The 17421-nt window shown below is 38.1% G+C and overlaps 1 protein-coding gene across 4 annotated transcripts in view; it reads left to right on the forward strand.

The window, feature by feature from the left end:
* The first annotated feature begins 414 nt into the window (after positions 1–414).
* Positions 415–17421, forward strand: part of LOC311094363 (A disintegrin and metalloproteinase with thrombospondin motifs 2) — a 157095-nt gene continuing 140088 nt past the window's right edge. For 3 of the 4 annotated variants that reach the window (XM_084132294.1, XM_084132296.1, XM_084132295.1), the window contains exons 1-2: positions 462–668; positions 2493–2884. In XM_084132294.1, coding sequence (XP_083988420.1) covers positions 584–668; positions 2493–2884 — 477 coding nt within the window. In that variant the 5' untranslated portion in view covers positions 462–583. Of the gene's footprint in view, positions 669–2492; positions 2885–17421 lie in introns of all 4 variants that reach the window. The other variant, XM_084132297.1, reaches the window with a different exon arrangement.

Here is a 17421-nt window from a genome sequence, read left to right on the forward strand (position 1 = left end):
CTGTTGTTGAAGAAGTGACAGTCTGTGTGTGTGTTCAAGGGGGCGCTATTGCTCTAGCTGATGATCCTGTGCTTGAATGTGATGAGACGCTGCGAAAAGTTTGAGCAGGTCATGAAGAACACAACCTCACACAAGCAGCATTTCATCCGTAAAAGTTTCAGACTTGAGCAGCAACTTTTAAAAAAAAAAGAAGCAGCAGCGACTCACACGTTAGGTTTGAAGTCCTTAACATTTTATTTACACGCGGAAGTATGCAAAATAACAATATTTATATTACCGCGCTGTCTGAAATAAATAATTCCGCATCCGTCTGTCGTTCCGCACTCGTGCGCGCATTCAGGTGTTGACAGAGAAACCTAGTAAGAGTCGAGGAGGAGGGAGAGGGTGTGTGTGTGTGTGTGTGTGTGTGTGTGTGAGAGAGAGAGAGAGAGAGAGAGAGAGAGAGGCACGCGCTCTCTCCTAGTGCACTTTGCAGTAAGTTGCGGGCGGCTGTTGCTGGCGTGGCGGTTGCTGGTCGCGCAGGGAACTTTAACACGCTGGATCCCAAAGTCCGTCTCCCTCACCTGCGCAGTTCGGAGCTGCCATGGATTTCGCGGCCGGATTTACTATCCTAATCACACTGCCGATCTTTCTGCAGACGAATGGCCTTTATATCTCCAGTAGCATAGGTACGTGCGGCTGCCTTTACCTATTTACACTTTCAGTTCTATCCCATCGCAAGATGTCCTGCCCGGTACCACCCCAGTGCGCATCAGACCTGGATGTTTGCGCACTGTCTCCATCCCCGTGTGTGAGAAACTTGTGGCATAGGCTATTTCTGATCTTGTTAATTATTCTCTGGAGCTTTAGGAAATATAAACAGACGCGGCATCCTCGTGTGCTGCATCATTAATGTTTGTTGTGTGTTTGTTTCACATGCTGCTGAAATTAATTCTCAGCGCAGCTCTGGCGGTGTAGTGGAAATGTTTTGGGTGTTTTTTTTCTTCTTCTCGCGTTTGCGATTTTTGACAGAAGCTCTGGCGATATTGATATGTCTGAGAGCGGAAGTATTGCAGGATATTGATTTCAAATAATAATAATAAAAATGTCCCAGTTCTGTTCTCCTCCTTTGAGAGCATTTAAACAAAATGTGCGTTTTGCATATAGAAACTATAGAAACAAACAAAAAAAAAACAAACCCAAAGCTTTAAAATGGAACTTTTCGTTTTGGAAGAGAAAGACTAGAATGTTTTCATACTGCAACTTTTGGTTTGTTGGTAATTTGAAATGGTTATTGATAATTAAAACATGTAATAAATGTGCTAGAGGAAGTGGTCTCTTCAGAGATGCACATTATGAGCTCAGCATCACTTTGAACTGACATATCGGCTGTGCCTCAAAACCTAATGAGTTGCCTACCTAGACAGCATTTTTGGGCATAGATGTGTGGAGTATTTTGTGCATGAGGTGAATAAAATATTACTGGTGTTATAGGTGCATGTTGCACTTTTGGGTATCATAGGTGTGTGCAGCATTTTATTTTATTTTTGCATCAGTTGCATAAAATATTATTGGGTATCATAGGTGTGTGCAACATATTTTGAACATCATATGTAAGTGAAGCATTTTTGAGCATAATATTTATGTATAATAGGCCCGAGCATCATTTTGTGTGTACAACATTAATGTGCATCAGGTGCATAAGTCTTATTGTGTATCATAGTTGCTTGTGGCACATTTGGGTATCATAGTTGTGTGCAGCATTTTTGTGTATCAGGTGCATGAAATATTATTGACTGTTTTCGGTGCATGTGACACTTTTATTTTGAGAATTATAGTTGAGTGAAGCATTTTTGGGCATTATAGGTACATGCAGCTTTTTTGGGTATCAAAGGCTTGTTTGGAATCAGCTGAGCTGAATTTGAATTGAATTGAATCGGAATGCACATGTGATGGCCAAAATGCTGTCTTTGTAGGGTGTTCAATAGATTTTGTGACACTCATTTAGGATGAGTGGTCTTTTTCTTCCTTATGTGAGTCTGTTGTTGTGTTTCTTCTTGATATATTTCTGTATTGTAAATATGTCTATCAAGCATCCAGCTGTCATTGAAAACAATATGGCATATTGACAATTATACATTTTATTTATCTTGGTATTTTTTGATGGGAGGCAGATATACAATTACAAACACAGAATAACAAAACACACTGTTCATACAGTATGTGCACAAACAGGCGTTAAATATGAAAATGATGGTGTCAAACAAATGTTAATGTGTTTATTCACCCGGACCCGTCTGACCCATTGCTTCTCACATGCATTAACTCGCAGCATGGGAAAGAATGTGCATTTAAGGTGTCAACATAAACACATCTAAATTTAAGTCACTTTGTGAGAAGAAGCATTGTTTTTGCAAACCATCACATGAAAGTTGCCAGTGTAGTGACATTCATTATAGATGTACTACAACCAAAGTGTGCTGTCTGACTGACTTTCTTTGTGTGTAATGCAGATTCCCTGCAGCATGTTCTGGGGGACTATGGACTGGTGAAGCCCGTTCTTACTGATGCAGAAGGCCGCTTCCTGTCCCATGCGGTATCGGTTGGTCCAGCAGATGGGCAGTTCCGTAGGCGCTGGAGAAGAGAGGCGGCATCGGCCGACCACGCCAACCATGAGTCCGGAGGAGACGCGCTCGAGCAGCTCTACTACAACGTCACCGTCTTCGGCCGGGAGTTTCACCTGCGTCTGCGCCGCAACACACGCCTGGTGGCTCCCGGAGCCAAGATGGAGTGGCAGGAATCTGGCGGCATGCACTCCGAGCCTTTGAAGAGTGACTGCATGTATGTGGGTGACATTACGGACATACAGGGAGCCTCAGTAGCCATTAGTAACTGCGACGGCCTGGTAAGTGACCACATTGGCCTTCATTTGTGTGTGATGTCCAGTATGTCCAGTAAATTTACACAATCCCTTCATGAAGCTAATCTGTTCGATAAAAATTGCAATAATTGAAAAGAAACATTAGTGAAAAAGGAGTGTTTTTATCTTTCCTATATTCAATCAGCATGAAAAATTAGGTGTTTTTGTTGCGTAGGTATATTTGTAGTTTTTTTACATTTCAGGTCCTATCAAGTTGTTTACTTCATGTATCCGAATACCAGGGGTGACGTTAAGGGGGCTGAACCTGATTTCATCAAGTGCAACATGTTGCTGAATCAATATCTTTGTTGATCCTGGAACAACATTCCAAACCTATCAGATTTGATAGACAAGTTCACAGTTTATGTCAAGTTTAGGCTTACAACCAGGGTTAGGTGCTTCTACATCAGTGTTGTTCACTTATCATTTCATTCTGATTTTAGGGGTAGGTTATGGGTAGAGTTAGGTTTAGGGGAAGGGATATGGTTAGGACAATATTTACTACTATCCGTGCATGCAGTAGTCACAGATTTTGTGAGTATCCTGGGATATTTCTAATACAAGCTGAAAGGCAAATAAATAGTTGAGTGGTAGAGTGTGGTTTGTGACTTGTTGTGTGCACTGAGATCTGTGTTTATGGCAGCGACAGATGTGAGGATTGGAACAGAGGTCTCTTGTTAATTACTGGAGGTGTTTTTCTTTACTCAAATAAAACTATAATTCTAAACGGGCCCAGATGAGAAGCTAGCTCAGAGAGTCTGCCAGAGATCATGAGATCCATACGCCCCCTGTGGCTGACATCTTTATACAGCTTCAAGAAAGAGAGACACAAAATAAACAGAGTGAATAAACTTTACATGCAGATAAAACTGAGGCTGACTAAAATATGTAGACATTAACTACAGAATTCCAGTGCAGGGCTGTGCTGTCTGATCTGTTGGTCTCAGTGTGATCAGTGCTCGTAGAGGCATTAGCCTATAGCCCTTGTGGAAAAAAGTGCACTTATATTTATTGATTGTATACTTAAAATCCCCCCCAAAAAAATTCAGTTAATGTAATTGACACAAATTAAAAAGTACTTAAAACGTGACCTACTGTATACTGTAAGAGAATACTATAGACTTTGATTACATATAAACACACTTTAACCCCCTGGGGTCGGCCGTCGCACCGGTGCGATTGTCTCGCTTTTTTTCTTATCAGTGCAAAAGAGACTCAAATAACTCCGTTGATTTTTGTCATACAGGCAAGTGTTATACATCATTCAAAAATGTTAAATGTCTTCTTTTATTTGTGTACACTAATAATAAAAACAAAATGTTGTGTTTTTCGTAAAATAAAGAAAATAAACATAATGCGCGTTCTGCCGTCTCTCTCAATGTGAAGTTCATTCTGAAACGCGACAGAAAATGATCTGTAACTCAGCTAATGCTTGTCACTGTGACATGAAACATATGTCTTTACAAAGCTTGAAGTCTCCATTTTTAAATGATCTAAATCATATCAAAAACAAATATTCTCTGTTCAAGTAATTCATATGAAAGGTACGACATGTACAGTTTCTCCAGTCCGAACTCATTAGCTCTAATGTGACCACACCCACACTTGCACGAGCAATTGGCATGCAAATGGTCCACGTGGAGGAACACAGACCTGTAAACGCCCTCATTACCTCAAAAACAAAGAATCAGAGACTTCAGTTCTCCTCTGCTTTTCATCTGCTGTGCTGTTTACCTTGGATTTACCTCAGAAGAATTAGAAGAACACGATTTGATTATGAGAAAGATTTTTAAGGTAAGACACTCATAATAGTAAGCATGTTATTGTTGCATAAACTTTACATTGTAGCTACTAGTTAAACTGGTGCCAGACTAAAATGTACGTTATGAAATGAGATTGGAGTAAAAACATGAAGCCTAATGCTAAATGTATACATGTACAACACAAGGATGTTTTTATGTTCGATAATAAAACACAGCATGATATAAAAGTAGGCTAGTATGAGTGTTTATTCTAATATGGTGAATATTATAATGTTTAGACCCGTGTTTACTGTTAAATACTGTGTTTGTGGATATCTGCTCAAGCGTAGATATTTATAATGTGGTAACAATAATGTTTCATAGTTTGGAGCGGCTCGCTTCAGTGAATGTTCTCTGCACCCGCTGTGAGTTTGAGTCACTCGTGCTGTGCGTTTGAAAAGCAAAACGCGCCAAACATTAGGCGTCATGTTTTTACTCCAATCTCATTTCATAACGTCATAACGAATGGAAACATTTGAAGTAACATCTGATAATCAATATATTTTTCTCTAGTGTAGTGTTACTGAAGTGTTCCTTTTTAACGATTTATAGGCTGCCTGCTATCTAGGCTATGGTTATTACTTTATGCAGCCCTACACATATATGCCTATAGATATATATATATATATATATATATATAAATGTATTTTGTACATTTTAAATCACAATTTTAACCAGAAAAATCTAAAATGTATTCCCAAAATCGTGCAGCCCTATAGTTTCTCTTAATATCAGCATGTTCACAGGTGTTTATTTTTTTTACAGGGACCAGATGCCACTGGATGAGTCCTGCTGACTTCAACATTCACATCAAGTCAAAATCAAATCAAATCAAGTATATTTGTATAGCGCTTTTCACAATACAGATTGTATCAAAGCAGCTTCACAGTATTAAATTAAAATAAAATAATACAACAAGGTTTGTTTCTAGTGGAATTTATTGATTGATAGAATAAAATTAAATATCCCCAAAATATCACATGAGTCTCTGTACATGAACATGGTAAAATGAAAAATCAAATACCTTGGAAATTACAAGTATGTACTATGTTTTCAGGAATGGCACAAATGTGTGTGATTGTTCAAGTCTCTGTCTTTAGATCTGTGTGTTCAATAATGTGCTTTTTTGTCCTTTGTTGTGTATCTTTGGATTATGTTATGTTGTTAATAAATCCAAATAATCAAAAAGCCATTCTTTTTTTTAAATCTCTACTCATTCTTTGTGCAAGGTAATAATGGCATAATGATAGGGCCTGATAGCACCTGATAGGGCCATTATGGGAGGGTCTTTGTCTTTCTCAGGTGCGAAACACATCAATATTCATGATGATTCACACCTCCATAAAGCTTTCTTACACAAAACATGTCTTTCAAATTTTAAATCAGTATATTGTTTTATCTGAATGAGTACGCAGGATGATTTTCACATAGTTTTGAAGCAAATATTCTAGGCTATGTGATACAATTTTCAAAAGTCTTGTGAAGAAATAATCAGTATGGGTTTCATGACCTTATTTCAGTGACAATTTTTGAACAAACCACGCATAAACGTCATTGTCTCAAAACTACAAACTTTTATATACATGCTGCTGACATATTATTGTGGCAGAGTTTGTGCTGAATACAGTGTAATCAGACTTTAGCCATGAAAATGTCACAAGTAACAGAAATAAGCACAAATGTCAGAGCATGTCAAAACACCTCCAGGGCCCAGAAAACACCTCAGACCCCAGAGGGTTAATTTGTATGATTGTGTGTGTAATAGCTTGTTTTTAGCACTCCATGTACTCGTTAAATCATAACCTGTATGAATGCCCCATATGAAGTCATGCTTACAGGAATACTCTGTGTGTTTGTGTGCTTGTGCACAGGTATGTCCACACCTGTGCCAGTTTGTGTGAGTGTGTGCATGTATGTGAGTGCACGCTTCAGTGGGCATGGTGCCCACAGGATTAAACCCAGTCTCCATGCTGTCCTTCAGCTTCAAACACTCAGGGTCATCAGGGGCAATAGCCGTGGGCATCTTGCATATAGAACAGCAGCCTCAGTAACTCCATTTCCTCAGAGGGCAATACTCCTCAACAGAGAGAATAAATGCAACCTTAGCTTCACAGCTCTTGGTATTTCAGACCCAGGTTTGTTTGTACGTGATTATGTTGCAGAATGAATAGTGGCCATGCTAACAACAGTATTAAGTGTATTTTGAATAGCTCTGAGTCAGGGCATTCAGAGTGACAGATCAGGAGAGCATTTGATTTTATCCTCTTCTTTTCCTGAAGCTTCCCCTGATTTATACCGGAAGCTTGTTGTCATTTTTCAGTCAAACAGGCTTTTGTAGTGGCAACTTGGCAAGTGCTCAGGCTTTCGTAGTGGCAAGGATGTTTTTTATGATAATACTGTACTATGAAACGTGACAAATTGTACAGACATAATATTTGGCCAAACTGTCATACAAAGAAATCATGAACCCATTCAAAAAAATTAATAAATAATATATATATATTATAAGCATTAGAAATTGTTTATTTTATTTAATTTAGCTTTTATACAAATATTTCCTTGAATATTTTTAACAATGCTCAATCTTACACTTCAAAAAGTTCTGGTTATAACTTCTAAATTGTTTTTTAAAGTTAGGGTAGGCAATTGTTGGAGAGGCTAGCAATAGCGAGCTAGCTTTAAAGCATAAGATCCCACCCTCCCTTTCATAGCGCTCTCGAAAGCCATGCCTTTTTTCAAAACACATGAACGGGTGTTCAAAAACAAAAGCAAACAAAAGTGTCACGAGATATGGCGTTAAACTACCTTGTGTCTCAAAGCACATAGCATTACAATAAAAATTAACATTTAACATTCGGACCGAATGCAGTGATTGGACGAACATTTTATGGTCCTATGCCTTCCACAGATGTTATATAAATACATTTAGACCACTTAACTTAGGGAGTGCTATCAGGATGTGAGGAGACTTTCAGCCAGCATAACAAAATATTTTTCTGGAACAAATCGCCTACACTGCCTTAAAGGAGACCAAACAGCCAGATGGAATTAGGTAGACATTGGAGCAGTAACCACTTGTTCATAGAAACTCATTGTTCCATTCCATCCAAATAACTGGAACTGCAGAAAAATCAAAACATCTGCTCATTGAGCAAGAGGTTACGCAGGCTGAAGAAAAATCCACTTAAATGCCATTGTTTTCTCCAAACAGTCTTCTTTTTGGTGCAAATCAGAGGTATGTGGTATACAGGTGTTAGAGGTAAGATGTGGTAATTAGAGGGTCAAGTTTAGTAAGGCAGAACTGAGAATTTTTTGTATGGTTTATCCAGGCCCGGCTGTACGGGGTGGCGTAAGAATTTGCGCACCCCCAGTTTTGGATAACTAAATTTCATTTTACACATTGCTATAACTTTCATTACATTTATTTTTCATTAAAATTATATTTTATTAACAAAGTTCCGGAGGAGCATGTTCAGATAATCAACCAAATTAGCAAGGGAGGAGTTAATCAACTCAATGAGTTCTATATAGGATTCCGAGCTTGTAACGCTTCCGTACGCAAACCTTTAGCCTACTCTATCTGATTATTGGCCTAAGTGTGAACTCGTGAATAAAGTCTATAACTGAATTTAGTCTGACTGCAACGCTATCTATTAGCCTACCTAATGCAGCGACCTATGTGGCGTTTCCTGATGGATCGAGGTTGTTCCTGAACTTCCTTTTCTACGTGAAATTCACACAAGCTCTAACCGAGTTCGTGTAAGTGCTTCACGAAGTGCTGAAATGTCAATCGCTATATTATCATGGCATGGCTATAGTTATAGGCAGGAAAAAAACACCCAAAAAGCAAATCAAACTTTATTTTTGTGAGGTGGCCTGTCTGAATGTGCGACTCCGGCCTAATGGTGTCCCGGACCGGCATTAGCCTAAATAATTCGTAACTAAAACTATTAAAAGCATTTAAGTTAATTGAAAGAAAGCTAAAATTAGGTTAAATAAAATGGGCCTATAATATTAGTTGAAATAATTAACGAAAATTATAAATGTTGCCTTGCAATAGACTGAAATAAGTTTTAGTTGAAGCTCTGAAATTATTACCTGGAAAGAAATAAAACTTAAACTGAAATATAGCTAAATTATATATAAATAATTTAATATAGGCCTAGCCTAAATTAAACCTAAATAGCAATATTTAAAAAAAATAAAATGACAAAAGCACATAATGAAATTGCTTAAAGTTAAACAAAAATTACCACAGAAACTAAAAATAAAACTAATTCAAAATCAAAATATTAATAAAACTAAATTCAAAATTAAAAAAACACTGCAGGTCTCCGCACCAGTTACGTAACTGAAAACTATGAAAGCTGTTTGACCAGCCAACTGGTAAAAAAATAAAAAATGAAAAATAAAATAATAAAAATAAATTAAAGAAATGATTCCCTCTAATCTACTGTTTCATTAATAAAGTTTGATTTGCTACATATTCCTGCTTTTGGGTCTTCTTTTCCTGTCTATAGGCCATGTCATGATGATACTGTATAGTGATTGACATTTTAGCACTTCATGAAGACAGCAACATTAATAGTTCGAAATAGACATAAATGCTCGACAAAATCTTGCAGGGCGAATCTAGTAATTTCAATAAGAATCTGGCCTTTCAAATTCTCAAGAGTTTCGCATAAGGGCGAAAAAGTTCCCAATGCAGATTTTGCTAATGTTCAAGTTGGTCACGTGAATTCGCCATACTGACCACCAACAGAAAACTTGTAAGCGACTTCTGTATGAGCAGTGTATTTTGCTGAAATATCGCTATTGTGACTGCACCTTCATTCACTGATAGTGAACTGAGTTGAGCTCAAGAACTCAACCAGTGAAGGACTCATTCTTTTGAGCCAGACATTTTTTAATGAAGGCTCTTTTTGGTGCTTTTGGGGTCATTTTTGAAGCTTAAATGCTGTGGTCACTATGAATTGTTTGAAGATTGAATTGTTTACTTCACAGAAGAAATAAAGCCATACAGGTTTTTAACAAAATGAGGGTGAGTAAATGATGACAGAAATTTCATTTCTGGCAGAACTGTTCCTTTGATATTCAATTCTTTCAATTTTTTTGTCCATAGTCTTGGTGGTGAGCCAGTTGGCATCTTTTAACCACAACTAAACGCACAGCTAAACTTTCATGGACAGTGTTTATAGAACCATACAAAGAAAAGTAACAGCACCAGCACACACCTTGAGGGAAGCTTGCGCTCGTAATATTGCCAGACTAATGAAGACAGAGACAGTGTTGAGCAGCTGAGCAGGATCGGAGAGGACACGCCATGGTTGATGAAAGACAAGGCCAAGGCTGAGATAGCAAACAGGCAGGGGAGGAGAGCCGTATCGAAGACGAATGGTTCTGTCTGCACATTGGTTTCAGTACACAAGCAGGCCAGCGCACTCCTTCCCGGGGGGACAGGCTTTTATACGTGTATGTTGAAGACTGGCCAAAGCCTAATCCTTTCACACACTTCAGTGCCCGACACAATTATACTCTTGCATCTTTTCTTCTCTTGGGGTGAATCTGCAACCATCTATCAGACACTTTGTTTTTCCATCATCATACCATGTGCATTGCATCAGCATCAAAAGGCAAAGCTGTTCGCTAGCTACAGTCATTGACCATCCATCCATCCATCCATCCATCCATCCATGCATCCATCCATCCATCCATCCATCCATCCATCCATCCATCCATCCATCCATCCATCCATCCATCCATCCATCCATCAAAATTGCATTTCAGAATCAAACCTCAATTCAAATTTTATTATAATCACCTTTTTATTCTAAATAAAGATATTCAAGTTAATTTGTGAACTCCCCTTTAGATATGGTTACTGGCATTTATCACATGAAGCTCCCTTAGATACCTTAGTACCTGTTGGAAGAGATAATTTTTTCCTTAACACTTCCAAAGACAAGTACGGCAGCGTGTCTAATTTTGATGAGGTGATGAATAGTGTGCAGAGTCCCACGAGGAACATTAGCACTCTATTCGCCTTACATGTTTTGGAACATCTGTTTCACTTGCCTCAATTTTACTTGCGGTTTGCTTGAAGTTCATGAGCATTACTTGATCTCACCCAGCTAATCTCATTCCTGTAGTTTAAGGAGATTTCAAGTCCCATTAGGGCCCATGAGTCAAATAACACTTTTAACAACTCAGCAGAGACAGTTGGTCATTTTAGGAGTTGATGATCCGGTAATGACACAGGTGGTTTAGGTGAAAACACTGTAGGCCGAGAGACTTCATTTCTCGAGCAAAAAGCACTAGCATCACCGTGGATATAATCGTGATATTATCTGAGCTAGCGGAGTTCAAGTGCCATTTATTTCTGAGTATAATCATTATATCAATTTTCTGCTGAGCAGCTGTTATTGACCCCTTTTGTTCAAATTTGTGTGAATTGGCTGGTGTTGGGCTTGAACGAACAAGAGATTACGCTATGATTACAGACTCCGCCCTGCAATGTGGCTCTCAAACGCACAATTACTCAATCAAGAGGCTTTTATCAGCCAGTCAGTGGCTCAGCGCGAGGGCAGGAATGTTTCTCATAACCTATAATTACCAATTCCTACTGACTGCAATTGAGCAGCCATTTCACAGTTTATGCACTGAACGCATAAAAAAAGACTAGGGATTTCCCTTTGGTAGTACATGAGGAAATTGTAAATGAGGAAATTCCACATGAGCAAAGACATTATGTACAGTAGGTGAAATTTTAATAGCAGTAACATCTGTAACATTAGCGCTAGCAACAGCAAGGTTGTGGGTTCGATTCCTCTGGAACACATGAACTGATTAAAAAATGTTAGTAACTTTGTAATGTAAGTCACTTTGGTTAATTCAATTACTTGTGGTACATTCTTAAAAATCAATATTCCAAAAGAGATTTTTTTTTTGTAGCGAAGTCATAGAAGAACCATTTCAGTGAACAGTTAAAAGAACCATTTTTTCTTAGAGTAAAGAAAAAGTATTAATCTAAAGAACCCTTTTCACTAAAACCTGTTGTGTAATGGAAAGGGTCCATGGATGTTAATGGTTCTTCGTGAATCCATCAATGCCAATAAATAACTTTATTTTTAAGATTGTACCATGTAAAATTCTTTTCTATAAAATGTTTAGCAAAGCGCACAGACAGAGAACCGAAATTGTTAGAATGACAAGAAAAAAAAATTCTAAGAAAAACACAAAAGGTTTTTGCATAGCACTGCGTATTAAAATATAACAGTTGTCCAAGTTCTCAAATTGTCTAGCTTCTGCTTTAGGGCCCTTTCACACCTACCTTGTTTGGTCCAGATTTTCGGACTTTTCAGTTTGGTCCGAATCAAAATTACAGGTGTGAAACCTCCCCCGGCCCACGGTCCGGACCAAACAGACGAAATTTGGTCCGACGAAAAGAGGTAGTCTCGGTCCGGATCAAACTGAACAAAGGTTTGGTTCGTTTCTAGTGTGAAAGCATTTTCTGTAAGGTTCGGACTTTCAGACCATTTACAGGAAGTTCCGGTGGTTCCCGCGTAGCCTAAACAACTGAAGAAGAATATTTATGTGCAGATCTGTCAGTCCTGCCCACAGCGTTTCTTCCAGCTGATTCACACGCGCACACACACACACATTTGTCCTGCGTCCTGCCAGCGACGATAAAATGTTTGCACAACAAGGACGTTCATTTGGTGAATTTGAACTAGCCTCGAGTGTAGTTGGTGCTGCAGGGAGTAATGCCATAATAATAAAAGTATAGTGGCAACGATATGCGTCTGTTCATTCATTCTTGTCAAAGTTACCTGCCGAATTGACAACATGCTGACGTCAGACGCACGTCCGTTTACAAACCAGTCAATGTCAAGATGCAGCCCATATAGATGATGACGACAGGACGCAAGTACGTCATGAAAAGTTCTTTAGTGCGAAAAACTAAACCAAAACTTTAACCAAAACTAACCGAATGTATACAATGTATCAAAACATGAACTTTGGTTCAGACCTTGGTGCGGACTTTCAGGTGTGAAAACGCCCTTAGAGTCTATATTGAGAGTTTTTATTCTTTCATTATAATAAAGCAACATAACACAGGCAAGGACACTGTTGTTCCAACAATACAATTGTCAAGAAGTTGCAAATGGTTGTTGTTATTGAGTGTGTGCTAGTTTAACAAATATAAAGCTTCCTTTTTTTCTCACAAACTGGGGATTAACAAGCTAGATAGTCACAAAAATGTGTCATAAGGGTGTCAGAAACTAAATGTAACTGACAAAACTAAAAAAACAAAGGTATCAAAACCCACGTTTTGAGACGTTTGACCTGATTTAGCCTTTCTGGTTCAGAATGGTCGACCATTGTGTCTCACCTAATATCCATGGGCCTTGATGCTCAGCACAGAACATTTAGCAGCCTGTTTACCAGGAGCCTCCCTGAGAGTCTCCCACTCTGTCTCTCTCCATCTCCCTCCCTTCATTTATCTGTGGGGAGGTGGGGTTGGTGCAGTTCCATAAGCAGCAACACAGGACGATATCACACTGTTTTGTACGTATTCACACCTTCAGGCTTCCAGATGCTGATGTGATTCATTTGTTTTTGTTATTGATGCAGCACAAAATAGTGTTGTTTTGGTGTAGATTATGATTGAAGCGCTTTAGATTTACACTTGACTCTCTTAATAATGCACAGTAAAATCAGTCTGTTTAAAAGTCCATCCATCCATCCATCCATCCATCCATCTCATCTTGTTTACTCAATATTATAATAATGATAATTTACTAAAATTTGTAATCATTTCATTTCCATTTCCATACCATACAATATATGTTAACTGCCAAACAGTGTTGAATAAAGAAGTACAGAAACTTGCAAAGCATATTTTATATCACAAATATGTAGAAGTTGAATGTATGTTCATTTTCTGTAATGAAATTAATTTGCCCAAAAGTTGAGCTGCAGATCATTGTCCCAAAAACATGCCCATGCCTATGATGTAAAACAAAGATTTCCAATCTGCCAAAGGCACCTCACTAAAATATTTTAAGTCATAATTCCTGTAACATACTGTGCATCAAACAATTGTTTACAGAAGCATTAGAGATTGGTTTAATCTTACTCAAGCAATTTCTCATGCCTTAGTTCATTTCCAGTTCAGATCCTCCCATGAGTCTCCAAGCAGAGTTTTTCAAAGCAATGAATTGAATTCTAGTGTAATGAAAGCACTTTCTTGCTGCAAAAACGACATTAGACTAACTTGAATTTGCATAGTTGTCCAAGCTAGCTTATGACGATTGGTACTGGTTTGGTGTCGGTTTAGCTCATGGAGGTCTGTAATACCTAGAGAAAAATAACTAACTGGGGCTAACTGGGAAATATTAACTACAGTAGCTAAATATTGGTCTAGCTAACTGGTGAACCAGCATTTACATGCTATTCAATAGCAAAACTTAGTAGTCTGTTTTTTTTTTGTTTTTTTTTAGAGAGAAGCTAATTGCCAAAGGAAGTATTGTTGAATAAGCTAGTTAAAAGTCTGCTAGGGACCAGCATGCAAAACACAACATATGCTGGTTGTTCAGCAGGGTTATTGGATTTTCTTCAGTAAAAACAAAGCCTCTCCATATTAAAACATGACTATTTAAGAATGTGTGTATCTTCCATGCTCTTTTGCTCTGGTTAAGAGCTAATCATCATGCTTGATGCTTTATGTTCCTCTTTCACTGTGAGTGAAGAATCTCACTCCATGGGATCCTGCTGTGGTGAGATCTGTTTCCTCTCATGTTCCTGTGCTATTTTTTCACAATCTCTCTGCTAAAAAGATGGCTTCACTTGTCTGTAATCCAGTTATTCATTCTCTGAATGCCACTCTCTCATGCATTCTACTTCACCACTATTTTATTTGCTTCTTAAGATAGAAGCAGGTTACAGAATAAAAAGCTAGACGATACAACACATGCCCAGCCACCCAAGAGCAATTTGAGGTTAAGTGCCTTGTTCAAGGGCACAGTGATGATACGGCTTCCCAAATATCTTTCCAGTTCATACCTCCGACTCCACACTTTGAAGTAATGCCACATAGGTTGTTGGGTAGTAGTCAGCTGTAGTGGCATGAGCACAATGAGCACCCTTCTGAATCTTAAAATCTTCAGATACTCGCAAAATCACCTTTCAAGTCAAGGCGCCTTTATTTACATGTCACTTTATGCAATACAGATTGTTTTAAAGCAGCTTCAAGTAATAAACAGGAAAATAACAATCAATAATGCAAACTTCATACAAAATTTGACAAATTAAAATAGCTGTAAAGCCGTTTTATGTAAGCTAATATCCTACAGGTGCTCTAAGGACACACTACTTTGTTAGCCATGTGTGGTCTGGCTGGATTTGATGTGTCTTGGAGACCTAGGCTTGAGTCTTTGATAGAAATGAGATGTGACATGGCCTTTCTGATTGTCTATTTCCTCATGTGTAACAGCACGTTGCCTGCATTCACCTCGATTCCCAAAGAAAAGCTCTTTCTTTCCTCAGTATTATATTTTCAGCCTGTTTCTTGTTCACTTTATCCCTCTGGTAACCTCACCTCCTCCCCGCTCGGGGGCTCGGGCTGTAGGCTGTAACATCAGATGACTGATGCCGTCTCAAGTCATTCTGTGATCGCGTCTATCCATCCCCGCTTTAAGACTCACTGAGTTTCTCTGGCCATCTGAGGCTCTAATGTGCCGCCAATGGGAAGATCCGCATATTTGCAAGAAATAAGTTTAGTAAATTGTTACAGCACAGTCTGTTTTAAATGAATTTGATAGGGTGAGGAGGTGTTGGATTCATACAGACGCTGTGTAATTTGTGCCTGGGGTGAGGCGGATGGCATATGCACAGCTTGTAAGCGGCATTTAACAGATAGATTTACAGCACTACTGTCCTAATAAGCGTAATAAGATCAAAGCTCCTCCACATAAAGCTGAATTCTATAAGGAGGATTGCAAGAATTAGCCCTTATCGTCCAAATAAAGCACTTAACCTTTGAGCCAGAGCACCTGTGAGTTGTGGGTCATCTGTTTTGCTTGGCCAGAATTCATTTGAGCTGCTTTAAAACATGCTCAGATGTCTTGTCATGGGAATGCCATGCTGGAATGGGAAAGGTTCTGAGAAACTTGGAATGCAGTGCATCAGCAAAGAGGTCAAAAATCCAGCTGAGTCACAAGCTGTTGCTGCTGGTTACCTTCCTGTGTGGGAAATTACAGGAGACCATTTTTTATGGGTGTTTCTTCAACTATGGGCACTTTTTACCCTGTTGACATATCTCTTTCTCATGTTGTAAAATCCATCAATTATGAAACAAATTCAATTCAGCCATAAGCAATATAGATGTTCTACAGTACAATAGTGTCATAATTCAGCTCAAGTCAGTTCTTTTTTCCCCTTATCTGATAGCGTCATTGCGGTTAAATTGATAATATTACTGAATATTAACTGTATTTTAAGTACACTTATATACACTCATATTCATGTAAAGTCTCATTTTTTGGTTGACACATAACTCTTAACTGACACTGTTGTATACTTGGTTGTCTTCTAATGTTTTGTTAAATGTATTGTGGTGGAAATAATAATTTGTATTAAAGTTAAAATGAATATAAATATAAATTAAAATGTATATGAAATAATATACACAGTAAATATTAAAACGTTTTTTTTAACTCTTTGTTTAGATTATCAACGTTTTATGTACAGTATATAATAATTAAGATTATTGTTATGGATTTTCATAGTTTAAAATTGAAAGTCTGGGACAAGCATAAAACAATAAAATTGATACAGAAGTAATTTGAAAAGGAGCAAGAGTAAATGATGAATGCATGGTAAAAAAAGTGTCCAAGGGAGTTTTAATGTAACCATCTTATAGAAAATAATATTATGATATATTATTAAAATGTAAAATTACAGTTTTCTATTTTAACATTTTAAAATGTAATTTATTCTTGTGATGGCAAATCTGAATTTAAGCAGTCATTACTCCAGGCTTTATTGGCACATGATCCTCAAAATCATTCTAATAGGATGATTTGGTGCTCAAGAAACATAAAAAGTATTAATTTCCTTTAAAAAAAAACTAAATTGTACTGACCCTAAACTTCTGAATGGTAGTAGTGAATATATGCTCTGTTATAGCAAAAACACAGCTCTTGAGTGCACCAAAAATATATGTTTAGAATACAATACAGGCCCCAGCATCGAGCTCAAAACATTAAGGATTTAACTTGCCAAAAGCATGATGCTCACATAAAGATGTCATTTATTTGGTTGACAATCTGCTCTCAGACTCAATTCCAAAGTAACAGAGTGCTCTGTCATCAGGTGTTGTCATCCTGCAGGGTTTTGCATCAGTTTCCAATCAAACCTGGCAGTCTAAAATGATATGAGCATCGCTATGCCTTACCTTAATTGATGCCCTAAAGAAAGACCTCTGGACCTGGCCATATCAGCCTCTTGATGGCCAATATCAAGGACAGCTGATTGGAGTGTTGGACGTAAGTGCAAACAGTAAACTGAAGGTTGAGAAGAAAGTCAATACACATTAATTGCAAGCTGCCAACCCCCTTTGCTTTTGAACCTTCATTGATGTGGTCACATTTCCTGAGACAAAAACTCATCGTATTGCATCCGAAAGCACATTCTGTGTGCTCCGGGATATTTAGACTG

Source organism: Abramis brama, assembly GCF_963993115.1.
Source record: "Abramis brama genome assembly, chromosome: 13".
Lineage (NCBI taxonomy): Eukaryota > Metazoa > Chordata > Actinopteri > Cypriniformes > Leuciscidae > Abramis > Abramis brama.